Source organism: Apteryx mantelli, chromosome 1 (assembly GCF_036417845.1).
Source record: "Apteryx mantelli isolate bAptMan1 chromosome 1, bAptMan1.hap1, whole genome shotgun sequence".
Taxonomy (NCBI): Eukaryota; Metazoa; Chordata; class Aves; order Apterygiformes; family Apterygidae; genus Apteryx; species Apteryx mantelli.
The window spans coordinates 12374416-12393832 of NC_089978.1; the positions used below are offsets into that span (position 1 = coordinate 12374416).

Consider the following 19417-nt stretch of genomic DNA (forward strand, 5'->3'; position numbering starts at 1 on the left):
CTACCCTACTGCCTAAGCCTTGGCTGGCACAAAGTCAACAGGACCTCCCCGATCCCCTACCCAACCAACCAGTATAGACAGACTTGGCCATTTTGGAGCCAGCACCTTCTACAGCATGCAGCCAATATGCAGGAAAACACAGGAACATAGGTAGAGAAAAAATTGACAGGAGTGACCTTTATTTGGTTGCAAAGAAATCCCTGAGGTGCACAGACATCACTGCTCGGTCCCCAGCCATCATCTTCCATCCCTGTGCCTTGTCTCCAGCTCCTGGGCGCGATGCTGGTACATTGCATAGGAACAGCAGATGCATGCAAGCTGCAAAGAACTGATTCCCAGGTTGCAGTCTGACTAGCCAAAGCTTGGAGTATCTCAAAGAAATACAATTCAAAGCAATCTGTTTCTTCCTAGAATAGCAGCAAAGGCACTCACCAGCTCACTTGCCCCAGTCAGGCATTACTGAATTACCAGCTGCCCTAACTTTTGACATAAATTGTTTTGTCCGTGCCTTGTATTTGCCTCAGTTCATGGTCCACTTGCCAGACAGAGTCAGCCCTATTTTTGCGGCATGTGCGAATAGCACATGAGACAGGCAGGGCCCTCGCTGTGCGCTGAAGGTCAAGGCCACATGGTTAGCGTGGTGACAAGTCAGAGAGAAAGCGTCTAGGCCTGAGAAAACCTTACTAGAAATGTGTCTCATGGCCTTGTGGATACATAGATGTTGTGCTGCCAGGCTCCCTGCGCAGTGCGCAGCATGGGCACCTGAGCTGGAGGTAATTCAAAGAAGGAAGATTAATTACAAATGACATTTTACAAAAAGTTTAGTTTAGGGAAATATTCTCCCATATCTAATAGCAGATTTAATAGCATTCAGTAATGCAGCCTAGTAAAATAATAAGCACTGTGGTACTTTCTTCAAAGCGTTCTCTCAGATTTCTGCGAAGGATGCCCGGAGTTACAAATCCATCCCAGCTTTCGAAGGGCTTGTAGCCTCACAGCAAAACACAGAACAGTCTGAGGTTTATCTGACAATTCCAAAATTATGTCCAACTGTTTTGGGGGATGGAGAGGTTTGAATGATGACCCTGGTTTTCTGCTCTTTGTACTGGAGTACTGTGTCTTAGGTTTGGTATAATCATTTATGGGTTCTTCTATCTCCTGGGCTTGAGTCATGCAGGATTTGTACTGAGTTAGCTCACTGAGGCTCTTCTTTCTTTCCTCTGGCCATGGACATTTTTCCTGGGATATAACTAAGGCAGGTCAGGGTGCTTGCAGGCAGCAGAGAGGGGGCAGTGTTCTTTGGGGAAAGTTTTATATTTAGGCAGCTCAGGATTCAGTGTGTGTGTATGCTGCACCCTTACAGCAGCTCTTCAAGACCAGACGTGCATGCTGTGCCGGTTGCAAGCCTGCAAGCTTGGCCTCATGGCGTTGGGGTACGTTCTCCAGGTCATGGAGGGCTCATCTGTCTGGGTGAGCCTGTCAGGTTGCCCCATCCCCACATCCCTGAGAGAGATGGTGCGTGGCAAACAGGCGGACACCCAAGGATGTGAGAACATACCCCACTCACAGCAAGGCTCGGCTGGTTTAAAGCAGCAAAAGGAGGCTTAAAAAGAAGCCAAAATTAGCAAGTATTTTGTCTGCAGTGAGGAAAAGCAGAGACCTCTATTTTCTCATGAATGGTCAGAAAAACCTCAGTATCTGAAGCTGGTGCACTTAAGTGGATTCAAGGGAGAAAGATGGGTGTTGAAATCCTAGTTCAGTGAGGCAGGATAAGACCTAAGGCTCTCCCATAGAAGAGTTTCTACAACCAAGTTATACAGGTCAATCCATGTGGTTGAATTTGGTCTTTTTTTTTAAGAGTTATGTAGAGCTAAATACTAATTGAGCTGAGATTTATGAGACTGACTCTGTAGTCCTCTGATTAGTGCATTTGCCTTTCGTGTGGAGAGTCTAAATCAGTCAAATCTCTAATCAGCCTGGTTCTCTGTCTGGGGAACTAAATATTCACCTCTTCGTACAAAAAGAAAGAGCTGCAACAGAAGGGACTCAGCCCTCCCAGTGAAGCCATTCAGCCTCTTCAGGAGGAGATATCTACTTTCTCATCCGGGCTTTCTCCACCAAGAAGCATAGGGAAGCAAATTGTGGCCTATCATTTTCCTGATGAGCAGCTGGATATTCTGGTAAATAGGGAGAAGGAGGGTCATTTTCTTTCTTCTTCTGACTGAAAGTTTTATCCTGGATTTCAAAGAAAGCTATGACAAAACTGATACTTTCCCAGCAAGGTTTGGTGTCAGTGAGTTTGGATGTTTCAGTAAAGACCTGGTCTGTCAAAAAAAAAATAAAAATAAAGGCTGAATATGTGCACTCATAGTGCAGATTCTTAGGAAACAAGAAATGTGTTTTTCAGAAAACAGTCATAATAAAAACTCTTCTTTAAGCTTCAGTCAGTCCAGTCTGGAATGTACTGTGTTCACCTCTAGAAGGGTAGTTAGACAAACATGTTGTATCTTATTTTTTGTCTTGTTGCAGACCTAGAATTATACTTGTAGTTATCCATAGATGTCCTCTCCAAGGAGTCTTCAAGAAAACTGAAGAAACCATTCAAATTTAAATTAAAAAAAATGCTTACCAGAAATAAAGGCCAAAGGACATAGACAATTCTTTGGGGTTTATCAGGCTAAGCCTTTGTCTGAAGAAATTGGCATCAAGTGCAGACAGGAAAGAAATTGCTCCATTAGGTGTTTCAGTGGGTCGTCATGTGTTCAACAACACACGTGCAGAGGTAATGAGTAAAGACATCAACCATACCAGTGATGGGCTCTGCTTTTGAATGAATGAGGGCAACTGAGTCTGTTGCTCACACAGCTGGGCCACACAGCTGGGCTTGGTGAAGGGCTCAGCACTGCCAGGTGAGATGTCACGGATGTCAGAGAGGAGTGCTAGATAGTCAGAGCTTGATTAAAGTGCAGTTCCCTATCTTATGCAGAATGGCAAGTAACAAAATAACAAAAACATTGAAATATATATTGATTTGCTGGCAAAGTCAGTATACAGCAAATCTCTACTTTGCATGTAGGCTTTTGTTTATGTTAGGCAGGTTCCTTAAATGGATCATTTCAGGCATTATGGGTCTGAACAAGAAGAAAACAAAGATTAAAACATAAATAAGAAGAGTAATAGAGATAATAGAACAGAAGATTTACTAAAATCAAACAACTACTAGGTAGATAGCTAATGCTAGCTTCACTGCCTAAGCTAGATAGATATTTCTGGCTATTGTCTGGGTGTTTATAAAATAAATATAATGAGGTATTTTCCAGAGGAAGACTCTTTCTCTTTAAAATATAGATGAAGCTTCCTATATATTTACCCACCTTTTTCCCTCACTTTCTTAGAAAATAGCCCAGGGGTTAGTGCACTAAGGCAGGACGTGGAAGACCCATATTATTCATTCCTTTTTCTGCAGCTATTCAAAAAAACATTGCATAAGTGAGGGGTTATATAAACTCAAGTTACAGATTAGTTGAAATAGGGGGTCCTTTTCAGCCTCACTGAGGTTGTTTTGAAAACGAATTCAGAACTCAGTTAGAAGAGCACATGAGTGAGCCTTGCTCTGTAGCCTGGTGGGTGATTGGGTTTTGTTATGTGTTCCCCACAATATTAGTGTATTTTATCCAGGGCTTTTTCAATGAAAGGTAATAGCTTATGGCCTAGTACTCCTTCTTCCCAGGCAGGTACACTAATCATTAGACTTGTGTGTCCTAAGTAGAGTGGGAAGGCACTGCCTTACATCCTTCAGCTAGGGTAAAGTGTGTGCCATCATTAATTATGTGAAAGGCCCAAAACTGTCAGTGTGGGTTGGCCAGACTGGAGAACACCAACAGCCCCAAGCTCACCCAGAGAATTTTCAGGAGAAAACCTAGTTTTTGCACTTCTAAAAAAGTCAGAAGCACTTCTAGGAATGTAGAGATACAGAACTTTGGGCCCCTGAAAAATTGCCAAATAAAAAATAATAGCCAGATTTTGTGGAGTTTAGGTTTACCTAGTGTTAGGAGACAAACATACAAGTTGTTTTGGGATCACAGTAGAAAATTTAGGTGCCTGCCTAAACAAGCTCTACTTCATATTCCTGACCTTGCCTCTCATGCCTAGACATTTAGGAGACCAAATCCTGTAAACAGTCAGTCTGTTTGCTCCTAGTGTTGAATCATGCTTAGGGGCAGATATTTAAATCTGCAAATAGGTAGCCAGGGGACTTTCTGAACACTTAGACACCATTGCAGTAATCAGTATATGTGTATCCTGTTGCTCCCCCACACTCTAATGCACTTGTCTTCGTAAACAGAATCCTCCTGCTCAAGTTTGGAAAAGGATAAACATTAAACAGGAGGAATGGGGGAGTGTGACTTCAGTTCCCAGAAAAACAAAGAACAAATAATTAAGTTTGTGAGCATCAATAAGTTATCAAAGAGACAACTGAGACCTAGTCTCCATTCAGCAAGCAAAAGTCATCAAACCATTCTTATTTCCTTCTGCAACATGCTGAGAGGCTATATAGAAAGGAAAAAAGCAATATGTGTCATACAGCTTAGGTTGAGTGAGGTTTCTGGAATTGTATCACAGGACATTTTTCTAAGCAAGCTAGGGAAACATCATCTACGTGAAACTATTATCAGGTAAGTTTGCAGTAGCTGTTACACTGGAGGGATGAGTTAAGAAAGTCAGAGTTAAGATGAGTTAAGATCAAGTCCTGCTCTTACTTTCATTCATGACTGGATAAGAAGGCATAAGATCTGTGCTGTTAAATGGCAGATGCAAGCACCGAGGATAGTATGAAAGCAGTAGCTCTGGGATTTAATTGTTGGAAAAGTGGTCTGGAAAAATATTATGCAAATCACTAAAATGAATGTGAAGTCCTGTATTTAGGTAGGAATCAAGTGCACCAATAATGTCTGGCTAATGACTGACTAGGCAGCAGAACTACAGAAATGCTGTATTATAGTGAGTCACAAGCTGAATGTATATGTACCTTTTTGTACTGGTGTGAAAAGGCAAATATTTTAATGAGATGGATAAACAAGAGTAAATTTGTAAAATCGGAGACATATTTTTTTCTGTTTACTTGGTGGCAGCAAATCCTGAGCTGAAAAGCTGTGTCCAGTTTTGGTTTCATCGCTTCCAGAAAGATGAGGGCTAACTAGAGATTCACCAGAATGATCACAGGTCTGAAAAACACAGCTACAAGCAAATATTAAAGCAGCTGGAGGTGAGGGGGTGCTGGAGAAAAAAGAATTTCAGAGAGACGTTATAAGGATCTTCAGGTATCAGAGAAGTAGCTAAAAGGAGGAAGGAAATGGACTTTGGAACCTTTTTTTTCTGGTCTTTTATTATTCTTATTTAATCTCAGCAAAAAGTCAGAGAAAGTTTTTTAGTTATAAGGATAGTGAGACACTGGAGTATGTTACCCAAGGAGGTTGGGGAAGTTCATCATTGAAGGATAGGCCTCTGTTAGGGGAAGGGATACCTTTAATTCATCCTGTCTTTGCACAGGGACAAATTAGATGACCTTACAAGATTCCTTCTATCCTTCTATTCTGTCATTTCTGTGATTTTTTTTTCATTTTTGACATTTCCAAGTCATTTTGAACAATGTGGGAGAAGAGAATGAGATGTATGTCAAGGAAAATCGTACCTCCTGGATTAAGTTGCCTGAATAATCCCTGTGTTTAAATTGGGTCACTGAAGCATATATGTGTGTGTGTGTGTGTGTGTGTGTGTGTGTGTGTGTGTATACATACATACACATTCCATTGCTGCAGACCAGTATTTTAGCATAATGCAACATTGCCCAACATTGTCAGATGCAGTGTTACCACAGCCAGTGTAACTCTAAAGCAGGTATATCCAAACTGACGCTTATGCCAGTGATTACAATATAGCCTCCCCCACTTTAAAAAATAATCAAGTTTACGCCTGATCAATATGAAGATGTGAAACACCCAAGATCATTGACGAAATCAAGTATTCAGTCAGGTAGGCCAAAACCCTGGCCTATATAAATATCTGCTAGAAAAGAGATGGAGAGAGAACCAACCATCCAGACCCCTTCCCTCCCACTGCAGAAGACAACAGCTGGCCAGTGGCATGCACAGACCCAGCTGAGTTGGAAAGCAAGGTATGAAATGCAAGTGGAAGGTGTCATACCTCTAAAAGCTTATGCTTACTGTATATGTCCAATATTTGCATTCGGTAAGGGGTTAGAGTCTTTGTCTCTTCTTCTGTGGCTATACATTGATCCCATGGTACCATGACTCCTTTGGAGGACTTGTGTGAGAAGAGGCCTTTGTGGGGTTAGGGCCATTTTTCCCCCCAGAAATGGGACAAAACAGTCAAAGCATGTCTTTGTAGAGGTCATATGGATTGAACTTGGCCAGCTTTTCTGCTTAAGTTGTAAAAATCACTTGAAATATCTTACCCTATGGGCCTGCATATTCTTCTCCAGTTGAGCAAGGTACTTCTGGCAAGATTTCTCTCTCTTTCATCTCAAAATGCTGGAGTAGAGTATTATAAAATCTGGTTTATTATTTGCCTTTTGTGTCTTGTTTGCTGTTAATGAATTTGTGGCCTTTTAACTTGCAGTAATTGGTGTTGTGGTTAATGTTTGTGTAATCAGGAAAGGCCAGAGGTACATGCCAATGTTAATAATCACACCATGAAACACAGAGGGAAGAGGAAGCACAATAATCAGTTATCATGCTTACAAATCACTGCTAACTTGAAAAGTAATAGCTAATTTTACAGCTCTCTTTCTGGGCAGCTTGCTATTTTGCTTCTTATTTGTTTATTTTTAAAGCTTGTCAATACTTCTTTCCCAAGGTTTTCAAAAGTGACCTTTCCTGAATCTTCCTTTTTGGGTTTCTTATGAAACTCCTATTAGAAATTAGCAGCTGGCAAAGTTAAACTTCATTTTCCTCAGATGAATAAGAAAGAGGTGGGATAGCTGTACTTGGGGAAACACTTTAGATAATGAGTTTGGGGTGATAAATGAAAACAGGAAGGAGAAATACACTGTGTACAGACTTTAATGTATATAAATTTTAATTTCTATGTGATATAGTCAGCAGGTAAAGCCCACAGCAGAAACTCACTGTCAGATGGAGATTGTGTCTGTTGTGATAATGCTCAACCCTTTATTGACGTCAGTCTGGATCAACCCATGTTGTAAACTCCACCATTTTCAGTTGAGCTAGACAAGGAGAAATGTGATCCCTACATTATAAAGAGAAGCATTTTATTTGCCTGGTGCTATTTGCAGTAGTAATGACACACAAGATGTCATTATGTGACATTCAGTACACGCTCCTTTGTTTTAGTACAGAAGAAAACAAGAAAAAACCCTGCTTGAAGGATGGCATTTGAGGTAGTAAAGGGCTATAAGTTACACAAGCTCTTCAAGTCAGAGATTTGGCAAAGGGCAATATTCTGTCATACGCTAATACAAATCTAAATATAAAACATACTAGCTTATTCTTTTATTTAAAAAACATACTGCAATCCTCTTATAGTAATAATAATTCCTGCAAAGCTTTCCATGTTCAAATAGCTTCTGTTAGTGATTGGCAGCTTAGAAATCGGAGAAGTTAAGTGGGTAAGTGAATAGACAGAACACAGTTTGCAAACATTAATCCCCCAACAGCTGTGGGCAAGCAGTGTGGAAGGATTGCTCTCTTCACCGATGCAGGAACAATGGGGCTGGAGCAGTTGTTTCCTTTTCACAGAAGATCTCCTTTGAAATTGCAGCAGTCACTGCCATCATCTCTGTGGCAGAGCTGCCACTGACACAAACTGGTGGAAGCTTCTTTCTCAGCAGATGGTAGCCCATAAGACTCAAGCATTTTGGATCTCAGTAGAAATAACTTGCTACCTCATCTGTGCCTCCTGCCCATTTTGTTTCCAGCCTCGGATCAAGAAGCTGAGTGGAGACAGCTACTGATAGAATTCAACACTTTTTTCTAAGTGCTTTTCCTGCAGCAGCTTCTCATTGAATGCGTTTTCCTCACAAGAACCAAGCATTAAAATCCAGCCCTACAGATCAATTAAGGAACAAAGCAGCAGGTGGCCGAGATCTGTATTTCTTCTGTTCTGCCTGTGCCTGAAAGTCATCAAGGATTGTTATCTGTGAGTGTCCCAGTTGAGGTCTTCCAATCCTGGTCTTCTGTCTCTCTTCATATAAAATAGCAATTTCACCTGTAAGAGGTTTTCCTCCAGGTCCTGTGGGCAAAATAAGACTGTTTCATCTTCAAACTAGTATTTGTCTCTTGTCTTCCAAGAAAGGAGAAACATTTGTCTTCAAGAAGTAGCGCTGTCTCAATTTCTGCCTAGAAATCCCTTATATTAGAGTTAGAATCCAGAACTCCATAATGTGTATCTGAATTGGCTCCTTTGTGGGATCACTAACAATCACTTATCTAAGAATATTAGTCATATTTTGTTAGTTAATCACTGTTAAATAGCAGAGTCCAAGGAGAGTGGTCTAATTATATTTTCATCAGATTGCAGTCACCAGGGTTATCACTTCTTGTATGTAAACTCATTCCAAGTGTTGTCAAATGCACCAAACTATGCCTCTCTCTCCACTATACTTTGCAAGATCTTCTTGCTGAAGTTTTGGGGTGTTTCAAGACACAAGTAATGGATAAGCCATCTCCATTCTAGCTATCTGTGCCCTTAAATAACATACTATCTGAATTTTCTGTATTGAGCCCAAATACTGCTATGCCAAGTATCAAACAGGAGTCTTTGTGCCAGAGAAAAAAATAAAAACAGACTAAGTATTTTGTGCAGTCGTGAACACATACACATGGAAGGTGTGTGTTAAGGTGCCTGCTCCAGAGAAGTATTAATTCTATATAGAAACCGGCAGATACCAAGTCCAAGCCCAGAATACTAAATAGCTTTACAGATGAAACTCATGTGTAGGTTGGGTGTTCAGCTCCATGCTCTGAATCAGGAGAAATCCGGTTCTCCAGCATCCCAGGGGAGAGCTCTAATCACTAGCTCATTAGCTGTTCTGGTCATGTCCGTCCTTCTTTGTAAGCGGAGGTTAGGAGAGGATTCCTGGCAGAAGAAGATGCTCCCCTGCCAGAAATACAGACACATCTCCAGCCGTTCAGACCCTCAAAACCTTCCACTTTCCAGTGCGTTTTGCTCCTGTTTCACTTTCGTGAGCTTAGTTGATTGTCGAGTGACAGCCTATTTGAATACACATATAAAGAGCTAAGCGAAGCGGTGACCGTGGTTTCCAGCAGGTTGCAGAGTATTCAGGGTCTAGGTGTTTCAACACGTGAAAGAGTCTCAGGCTTGTTTCTGTGCTGAGCTCAGTTCTTATGTGTGAAATAGGAATAGCAGTGCTTTTTTTCCCCCCTCCTTGTCTGCCTTGCCTGTTTTGCTGAAGAAGTGCCTCTCTGATTTTTATAACATTTGTGACGCCTTGGTGAATAGAGAGGTTCTGCTGTGATAAAAATACTGGTTCATTACAATATTGGCATTTAAACTTTTATTTATTTTAAAGACATTTGAATGTTTGAAATATACTCTGGTGTCTCAAGCACTGTATAAAAATTTTATTCCCTGAAGAGGCCAGATAGTAATTCCTAGTGCTACCTGAGTAGGGTCTGGTACTTTGTAGTTGCTCTAGCTTTTATGTGAGCATGGCTGAAGAAAAGAGTCCCCCAGCTCCCCCTTGTGTGGATCTTATACTCCTGCTACGTCAAGCAGAAAACAAATGTGATTTGTGCTGCTTTTGATCAGTCATTTCTACAATGCTTTGCTGCTGCTGGAAAGCAGAATAATACTGTCACAAATTTTAAATTAACAAAATATGCCTAGAAGGGATTGGTAGCTCTTGTTCGGCTGATTAATGCCAGGCTTGTAAAGTCTGTTCTCCTTCGAAAAGGACAGCAAATGCTCAAGTGAGATATGTTAAAAACAGAGACTCTCCAATTTAGTGGATCTTTGTGTTTTAGTTATAATCTCTTAGTGCAGCACCCAGGACCAAAGTATAAAATAAACCAGCATCAAGGAATCTTGAGTGAGGTTATATCTGTGTTCACTTTTAATTAGATTTGAAATGGCTATCCCACTGTAGTGCAGCAAACAGCCAAATCACTACTTTCCCCTCAGGCCTTATTAATGACAACAACTTTAGCATAGAGATCTGCATATTCAGCAGCTAGATGGATAGGATTTATGTATTGGGAAAGACAGGCAGGATTTGAAAAACACAGGATATGATTGTAAAATTCAATTTTTGTTCTCAAATGAGGACAAGGGGCACTTTCTTTCTAAAATGTCCATGTTCTTGCAGGAATTCTTTGGTGCAGCTTTTGTCCAACAGATATCATCTTATTCTGCTAATATTTTGCTCCTCAATAGTGGAATCAGGGCAGCATTGGTAGCAAGTGCACGTTCTACGCCACCTGATATATTTTTATGGGTTTATTTTTCCCTTATGGACATTTCTATTCCTTCAAGATGTGCTCTGAGATGTTTCATTTTCAACATACTGCCTGTCTCATCCAATTCAGTTGTAAGCTCTTCTGGACAAGGACCATATCTGGATTCTGTTACCCAGTTTCATTACATAGCAGTTCTGCAAAGTGGTCTTTTTTGAAAGTATCGTGCTGAAGGAAGGAACTTAACTTATCCACAGGGATTTGACAAGGAAGAAGAGCATGTTCTGATCTCCCAAACCTTCAGCCATACTGTACCCTCAGGTACTCCTACATGCATACACTCTAACCACATTGGAAGTGATCACTGTGGTAGCAGATTTTGCTTAGGTTTTCCACTAGACAGGGAGAGGGGGCTTTTTTTTCTACTTTATCATTTTCACATCTGCTTCTCTTTCAGGTGTGAACAGAAAAGTTGTCTATTCCATGGCAGACTCTGCAGATGGTTACTTCTCAGTCGACCAGTCATCAGGAATCATTATTTTGGAGCATCCACTTGATAGAGAGCTGCAGTCCTCCTATAACATCAGTGTAAAGGCCTCAGACCAAAGCATTGTGCTGACCTTATCCTCATTTGCCACTGTTACCATTACAGTGCTAGACATTAATGACAATCCCCCTGTTTTTGAAAGAAGAGATTATCTTGTTACAGTACCTGAAGACACCTCACCTGGCAGTGAAGTCCTTTCTGTTTTTGCTACAAGCCAAGACATTGGTACTAATGCTGAGATTACTTACCTCATCAGATCTGGGAATGAGAAAGGAAGGTTCAGGATTAACTCAAAAACAGGTTTGTAAAGTGGCTTTTATCTGTAGTGCTTCAGAAAAACTTGAATGCTTTGAGGAAACCTGTTGGACCAAAGGAGTTCCAAAGACAGAGATGCAGAGCCTGTCAATATGTAATTAGTTTCACCTTTAAAAATCAATTTTACGTTAAAGACTGATGTAAATTACAGTCACGCTCGGCTGCCCCAACTCTAGTGGAGAATACCTTTCTCCATTAGTATGCCTACTGAAGTCAGCATAGATGTGACATCCCATTAGCCAAATTGTGCAAACCTTACAGTTATGATCACTTAAAATATTTAAATGCTTACCAGCTGAGTAAAGCCTCGATAGTCTAGGCCTTGGCAATCATCAGAGGACCAAATAGCTGGCAGTCCTAACGTGTCAGACAGTGACTGTACAGTAATACAGCTGTCTATGGCTTCACTAATTTAGGTTGTTCCTGATTTGTGTTGTCTGATAGCTGACTCCAGCTGTGTATTTTTTTTGGTTATACATCAAAAATTTTAAAAACATTTTGTTTCTTCTTTTTAAGAAATGCTAAGAAGAGCTGCCTCGCTTGGTCCAAATGACTCACTTTGTTTGAATTTCCTTAGTAGGATATATTCTTTACCCTTATTGAGGTTTTAATCCAGCAACCAACAACAATCTGTGACTCTTCTGTGCTTTCTGTAGTAGATCCCCTTATTCTCATAATATTCAGGAAGACCAGTACAAACTTGCCATCTGAACTTCAGAGCTGAACAATCTTAGTTTTGAAAGCTGAAGGTGACACCTGTTTGAATGCATCTGTAACCTGGAAAAATCTCAAAATGATGCATTGTATCCTTTATATTACTGCAAGCAAAAATCTCCACTCTCTGTGCAGGCCACTGCCTTACTTGTAAGAGACTTAAAATAACATAATTGAGTGTTATCTGGTATCTTCGTAATGTTGATTAGTGCTAACAAAATTTAAACATAAATATGCCTAGACAGCAATACTTAACTTCATATTTGACGATGAAGCCAAGAAGATAAATCAATAAAAACCCATGATGAAGCTTAATCACACAGGGAAAAAAAAACTATTTATTATTCCTTAATGTGTGACAGCTCCATTATTATCAGTTTAGAAGCAGCAGCTGAGATTCCAGACAGCTGTGTGCTGATGTAGCATGCTTGATCGGGGCTTGAAAAATAATGCTTCTCATACAATTTATCAGTGGGAACTCCCTGCTAGCCTCTTGGAAGCTTGTCTTCAGGGCTCCTGGTTTCAGCAAGTCATGCTGAAAGGTGGGATTCATGTGGAGAGAGTCCAGATGAGATTAAGAAGAATGATCCAAGGTCTGTAAAACTTGACTTACAAGAAAAGACTGAAGGAATTGAGGCCATTTAAGCTAGGAAAGCAAAGGCATGATGAGAGTATTCAAACCTGTAAAAAGTAGTTGCAAAGAGGAGGAGAATAAATTGTTCTCTGTGTCCACTCATGAGAAGTCGTGAATGGGCTTACCTTGCATGTGAATGATTTCTGTTAAATGATAAGAAGAAATTCCTAACTGTAATGATAGTTAAGTACCTGAGTGCGTTGCCTGAGAAGGTTAAGAACCTGATGTTGTCGGAGACCTTTAAGAACATTGTAGATGAGTAATTTCAAGAACTATTAGGTTTAGCTGGGACAGCAGTTGGGCTAAATGACATCTGAATTCCCATACATCCCTGCTCCTGATGAGTCTATGCTGAAAAAGATTTGTCTTCCTGAGGTTAAGGTTTTACTTTTAAGCCTTTGCTGCCGTGCCCAATATTACCTCCTTCAAGGCATTGCTAGTAATCTGTGCAAAAAAAAAAGAAAAAGAAAAAAAAGAAAAGCCTTCTTGAAAAGATTATGGATACACAGGAAACAAAGAGAAGACTTGTATGAAAAGCATTTCTGTCCTAGGGGAGGTCCTGCTGCATGGAGTGAGCCGAGTTACAGATAGTCTTAGTTCTGAATGGGCGGTGAGGGAGGCCAAAATTTTTAAACCTGGTTGACTGGCTAAGTCCATGCTTAGTCACGTAAATGATAGGAAACTGATTTCTCAAAGGTATTTATGCCTCATTCATTTTCATTTAATTCACAAAGCATTGAGTCATGCTTAAATATTGGTAAAATCTGACCTCGCTGATAAAGGCTGATTTGCTGATACAGTTTTACAAGCTTAATTTTAGTTAGGTAGGGTTGAATGTCCATTGCCTTGTCAGTCGTGATTTCCCGATTCTGCATCTAGTTCTCCCACAGATTCTGTGCATGAAGCTGGGTAAATGGGTAGACTATGGTGCCTCACTTCTGATAAAAGTTATGATAAAAGTTATTTTCCTGAGAAATCATTTACTGCTTTATGTCTTTTGAAGGTCCTTTCAGCAGAGGCAACGCAAGTGCAATTTGCATCATTCTTTAATCAAACAACAGTGGTAGGAACCTGACCGAACATTTTTATTTAATTGGGCAGTGTTACAGTTAGATGTAGTGCATATTTGTGCTGCAGTGATAAATAACATGCTGTATTGTTTACTATAATCAAATCCCTTAATCCCTAGCATTATTTGTTGTTTGATATCCATTGACATTCCCTTCCTTCCTTCAAAGGAGCCATTTCCATTTTTGAAGCTTTGGATTATGAATCTTGTAAGGATTTCTACTTGGTAGTGGAAGCAAAAGATGGAGGTACTCCAGCCCTGAGCGCTGTTACAACTGTGAACGTAAATGTGACAGACGTTAATGACAACGCGCCAAAATTCAGCCAGGTGGTCTACAGTGCAGTCATCAGTGAGGACGCTGCAATTGGTGATTCTGTGATAATGGTGAGTGAGGCCATGTTCAACATTTAAGCAGGATGCTGCCATGTAGCCTTCTGTCACATGACCTTTCATAAAATACTACTACACTAATTAATAGTGATAACTACTGCATCTTGAATCCCTGGACCTGTTCTCTAGCCAGCATTCTGTCTACCATTGCTTTCCAGACAGCTGCCAGTTTTCACCAAAAAAGAGAGTAGTAGCACAGAATGTTTCTTTTTTTCCCCTGATATGTTGTCCAAAAACAATGGTGTGTTTAAGGCATCATATTTCATGAGTCAGCACAGCTGGAAACAAGTGAGCTTTATTGGGAAGGCAAAATTCAACTTTTCAGTGAAATACATAGTATTTGTAACTAGTTGGCCTGGCATGCCAGACCAAACTCACCCAAAACTCACAATAATCTCATCTTGGAGCCATTGGCTTCAGGAGTAAAGGGTTATGTGGAGCATTAAGGTTAAAATATTTTGAATCTTTAAGGCTAGAATATTGGAAAAGTCAAAGAGGAGTTAAACACACTTCCCACCAAATTTTAATTGGCTTGATGCTGTAATGGTGTTCATATGTAACTAGTCTGACAAAATATGAAGTCCTACTTTTGGAGGTTTGAGCAATTAATGTAGCATACAGATGGTGTAATACTTGTTTTGTTATTTTTTACTCTTCTCTCAAAAAGTTGATAGCAGAAGATCTGGACAGTCCTTCGAATGGCCAGATTCATTTTTCCATAGTGAGTGGTGATCAAGACAATGAATTTTCCGTTGATCCTGTTTTGGGACTTGTGAAGGTTAAAAAGAAATTGGACAGAGAAAGGGTAAGACAAGAGGGATTTCTTAACTTACAATAACTTGCAGATGTATATTGATTTCAAATCTACTGCTAGCTAATTGTGAAGAAGCTGCTTTTTCATTCTGCAATGATCATCCTAAGATGTTCCAACAATTCTTTCTGATGCTGTTCCACTTCCTTCCCACCCTAAACCTGTCCTTGAGCCTATCTACAAGCCAACTGCCCTGATAGAGTTCCCACCCTGCACCAACACAGCGGCTGAGATCAGGTTGGGGAAAAAAGCAGCTTTGGATTTCTCATGTGGTGATACCGACAGCTGTTGCTGTGTTAATGAGCTGCCTCCTCTCTCCTGCGCATGCAAACATACACATGCAGTGGTGTATGCAACTTGAGTGATTACAACATACTCCAGATTGTGGCACCAAGCACAGAGCTGAGACCTCAGCCATTAATTAGCGCTCTGCAAAACATGTCACTGGGGAGGTGATGTTACAAAGTGGCCAGGCTGTACCAAAAGTGAAAGAGTACTTGATTAAACAGATTCTGCTGTTTTGTTTGCTCACTAGATTATTCATCCAGGGTGATTTATCACCATTTTGCCATACTTAGCAATTAGCAGCTTTTGGGGAAAAAAATTACAAATACAGTTGCCTGTGCTACTATCAGGACAGGAAAGTGCTACATGGCTTCAAAGGTCTTGCAACACAAAGAAATTCATGCCTCAACCCTGCAAAAAATACATTCACTAAGCTAGGGAAGCTGATCACTATCCCTTGAATATGGGCTCAGCTGGAAAAGCTCTCTACTGGAGACATGGCTACTACTTAAAAGAGGCACATATCCTTTCTATATTATCATGAAGGCAGGATTAAATTGTCTATATTTGGTATTCTCCTGGCAGAATAACTTTACTACAGATTGTCAGGGACAAAGAAATGACAATGGCTGTGCATGTTCTTTGCTATGAGATATTATTCTTAAATGCATAGTCTTAAATTCTTAATTTGCATTTATTTAGTTTCTGTCTTTGTCATAGTTGTAAAGTATATGCATGTATGTGTGTATACAGACACATACACATTCACCTTCACCCAGCTTGTGTGTGTGTTTAAGACCAACTCTGTTAGATCTGCATGCTCCTAAGTTTCCCTTGGTTAAAATAGCCTATAATATTGTCTTTTTCTTTGCCTCCTTGGCACATTTCCTGGACTCAGGTGCCTTTGATTCCTTTGGGGAAAATGAGACATGATGCCCCATCTGCTGTAGATTGCCAAAAGCATTGCTGACTCCCAGGTTTCTTCACTTGTTTAAGGAAACTCATTTCCAGAGCTCTAATTCTGGGAAATCCTGAGTTTTGCCATGTACCTTTCTGCGATATATGCAAATGAAAGCAAACACACACAAAATTTTGAAAAAGGCCCCACACAACTGTCAATCTTGAATTTAGCTAGCATAAGAAATATGCAACCCTAAAGGAAAAAAATAAAGCTTAGATTGACTCCTTTCAGTAGTCCAGGATTCTTCCTTCCCCCACTGCCATTACATCCCTGTCAAATCGCAGTCTTTCTCTCCTCCCTACAACCCCCCCCCCCGAAAACTTGTTCCCTTTTTCCTTATCTTGGTCCCACACCCCAAAGAGACCCCTTGTTTGTAAGCTTAGCCCATATTCTTCCCTGCTATCCAAATGTCTTTTATTTCTGTGTCCCTTTGGATTTCCTTCCCACCCCTGCAAAGTGCTTTTAGCACTACTTTGTTCTCCTCTTTGGGGACTTAGTGTTCCCCCTTTCCGGCCCCCAACCCCAAGAGGTTGGAGTAGGGTGTGTTTTTATCTAGAATGCAGTTAATCTTTTGTTCTCTCCAACTAAGAAGGATTCATGGGCAAATATGTCAGCAGCACTCCCTTGGGAACATGAAGCAATATATGGTAAAAGACAGTCATAAGACATAAGGAGGCCAACATAAGGATGCGGTTCATAAAATCAAACTGTCATCCATAAGCTGTGCATAGACAGATTTTCTGAATTGTCATGTACACTCACATCTCACACACATGGACACATGGATATAGAAGGTGAAGTTCCCCATGGGTGCTAGCAAGCGGAACTGCACTGAGCTGCCCACATAATGATGAGCAGTTTTTGGCTGTTGCTAACAAGTAGGCTCAAAAAACCCTTATCTTCTACCGAATGGAGGATAATGTCCTGTTGCTACAGAGTCTGTGTTGTCCCTAGTAATCCCAAATGTTTTGCAGTATATTTAAGCCACCTGCCTGTAAGCTTTATCTCGGTTCTCCATCACCATGTTAGAAATAGTGTGTCAAATTGAGGCTTGCTCTAATAAGTAAATTATATATTATCTTGGAAACCAACCATAAGATAAATAGAATCAGGTTGCATATTCCAGCTGACACCTAGGAAAGCTGAAAATGTTAGCTGAAATAGTAACAGCTTAGTTTGGATGTTTCCTGTCCTTTTTTTTTTTTTTTTTTTTTTTGTCTGTCTCTTTGTTTCAGGTATGCATCATCTTATATGGTCATTTTAATACAGTGAAGGAGTTAGGTTTGTTGATAGCCTTATAAAACAGAGTTTGGGACACAGTGTGGCAATAAACAGGATAATGTTATTAAAAGGGCAGGGAAGGTAATGGCGCCAGACAGCTTTCCTTAGAAAATGGTAGGTGGTTCGCTCGATGTAAGAACATACATTAAAATTTAGGGTTGCTTTCACATTGATTTAATGTTTTCACCTTTTTGCAGATATCTGGTTATTCGTTAGTTATTCAGGCAAGAGACAGTGGCATCCCTCCTTTGTCATCATCTGTAACCGTGAACGTAGACATTTCTGATGTGAATGATAATAGCCCTGTATTTACTCCAGCTAACTATACAGCTGTAATTCAAGTAAGTTTATCCTGCACATCAAAAACTTCTCTGACCTTAAAATATGAAAGCATTTGGTTTTACTTAAGCAGCTTTTGATGATTTATCTGCCAAAGATGTATCAAATGATCTTATTTAAAGAAAAGGCTAAACCTGTCTTTCTTAACTCTTTGATAAGTTTCTGTTCACTGAGGTTCCTTAATCTCAGCATCTGTCACACATTTTACTGTTCATCCCCGTTGTGCCAGAAAATTTACTCTGTCCTCAAAAATTCTCCCCTTTCCCCATCCCTGCCACTCTGCAGCAGCCCCAGCTGCCATCTTATACTCCCCATCCCTCCTGAGAGGGAACTGATCCCCCTTCCCCACACAAAGAATTAGCTGAAATGATAAATGAGATCGCAGGTCCTTCCAGCTCAGGAGTGATGCAATGCAAAGGATAAAGGAGGACAGTGAATAGAGCCCTTGAAATTCCCTTTTCCATCCTCTGGGTAGAGTTTCTGTTTTTTAGACAAGTAGCTGTGAAAAGCTCGAAGGCAGGTCTGTCTCACCGTAGCTGAGTGACTTCTGCAGAAAATCAATTGCATTAATAAAGTCAGTGCTGGAGTTCTGGGGTCTGCGATGGTCTGAGTTTTGTGGGGAAGTGGAGGCTGGCTGAGCTGGTCTTACATTGACCCGTTTCTGTTGTCTTTGCACCAAGAGGGTGCAGGCTTGTGTCAGCAGGGAGGCGTGCAGGGCCGTGCCGTGATTTCCTCAGGGCGCCGAGGGCACTTGCCGAGCACAGTGTCTCTGCAGGGACTCTGGGAGGGTGCCTTAGAGCTTGCTTAGGGTGCAAGGCTTACCGTTTAGTCTGTCCTAACTAGATCCAGTAGCAGGCAGAGCCTGTCACTCGTGGTGGGTACCTCCACCTTCCCTTCCAGGCAGTAGGGCTGCAAACAGTTCTCAAGAACTGCCACAGTGCAGTGCCATCTTGGACAAACCGCATTCACTTGAATGTTCTTGATAGCAAAACTTGGTGTTTTTTCATTATGATGAGATGTATCATTTTAATCCTTCTTTTTATGCACTGTGTATATGTGTAAAGGAAAATAAACCAGTGGGCACAAGCATTTTGCAGCTGGTAGTGACAGACAAAGACTCTTTTCACAATGGCCCCCCTTTTACCTTCACCATCCTAACTGGCAATGAAGAGGAGGAGTTTTCGCTGGACCCTCATGGCATCTTGAGATCTGCAGTCATCTTCAAGCACATGGTTGCAACTGAATATGTGCTTTGTGTGCAGGTATGGCTTTATTTTTTTGCACCTACACAGAAACAAAGAAAACCCATGTAGTGGCAGGTCATGTGTACATTGCCTGTATGGCTTGGTTTTAATTGACTTTATTCTGTGAGTAAATACCATGCATTACAGTTTACAAGTTCACAATATAGTATATTTCCTTTGATGTCCTTAAACACAATTTCATATAAATATAAATAGGTAGCCAGCCACCTTTCCAATTTTCTCCCTACGAAATGGATTTCCTGAGCAGCAGCCGTTATGATTTAAGATTTTTCATCTTTTTTTCTATAGCTAAGAGAGGAAAATAGGCAAAAATACATTATATACATATAAATACACCACAAAACGAGTGACA

The 19417-nt window shown here is 40.6% G+C and overlaps 1 protein-coding gene across 1 annotated transcript in view; it reads left to right on the plus strand.

The window, feature by feature from the left end:
• The window catches only part of FAT3 (FAT atypical cadherin 3), a 335405-nt gene that overhangs the window by 269759 nt on the left and 46229 nt on the right, over positions 1-19417 (plus strand). The window contains exons 13-17 of the mRNA XM_067289480.1: positions 10912-11301; positions 13903-14117; positions 14791-14928; positions 17659-17802; positions 18865-19062. Of these exons, the coding sequence (XP_067145581.1) occupies positions 10912-11301; positions 13903-14117; positions 14791-14928; positions 17659-17802; positions 18865-19062 (1085 nt within the window). The remainder of the gene's footprint in view (positions 1-10911; positions 11302-13902; positions 14118-14790; positions 14929-17658; positions 17803-18864; positions 19063-19417) is intronic.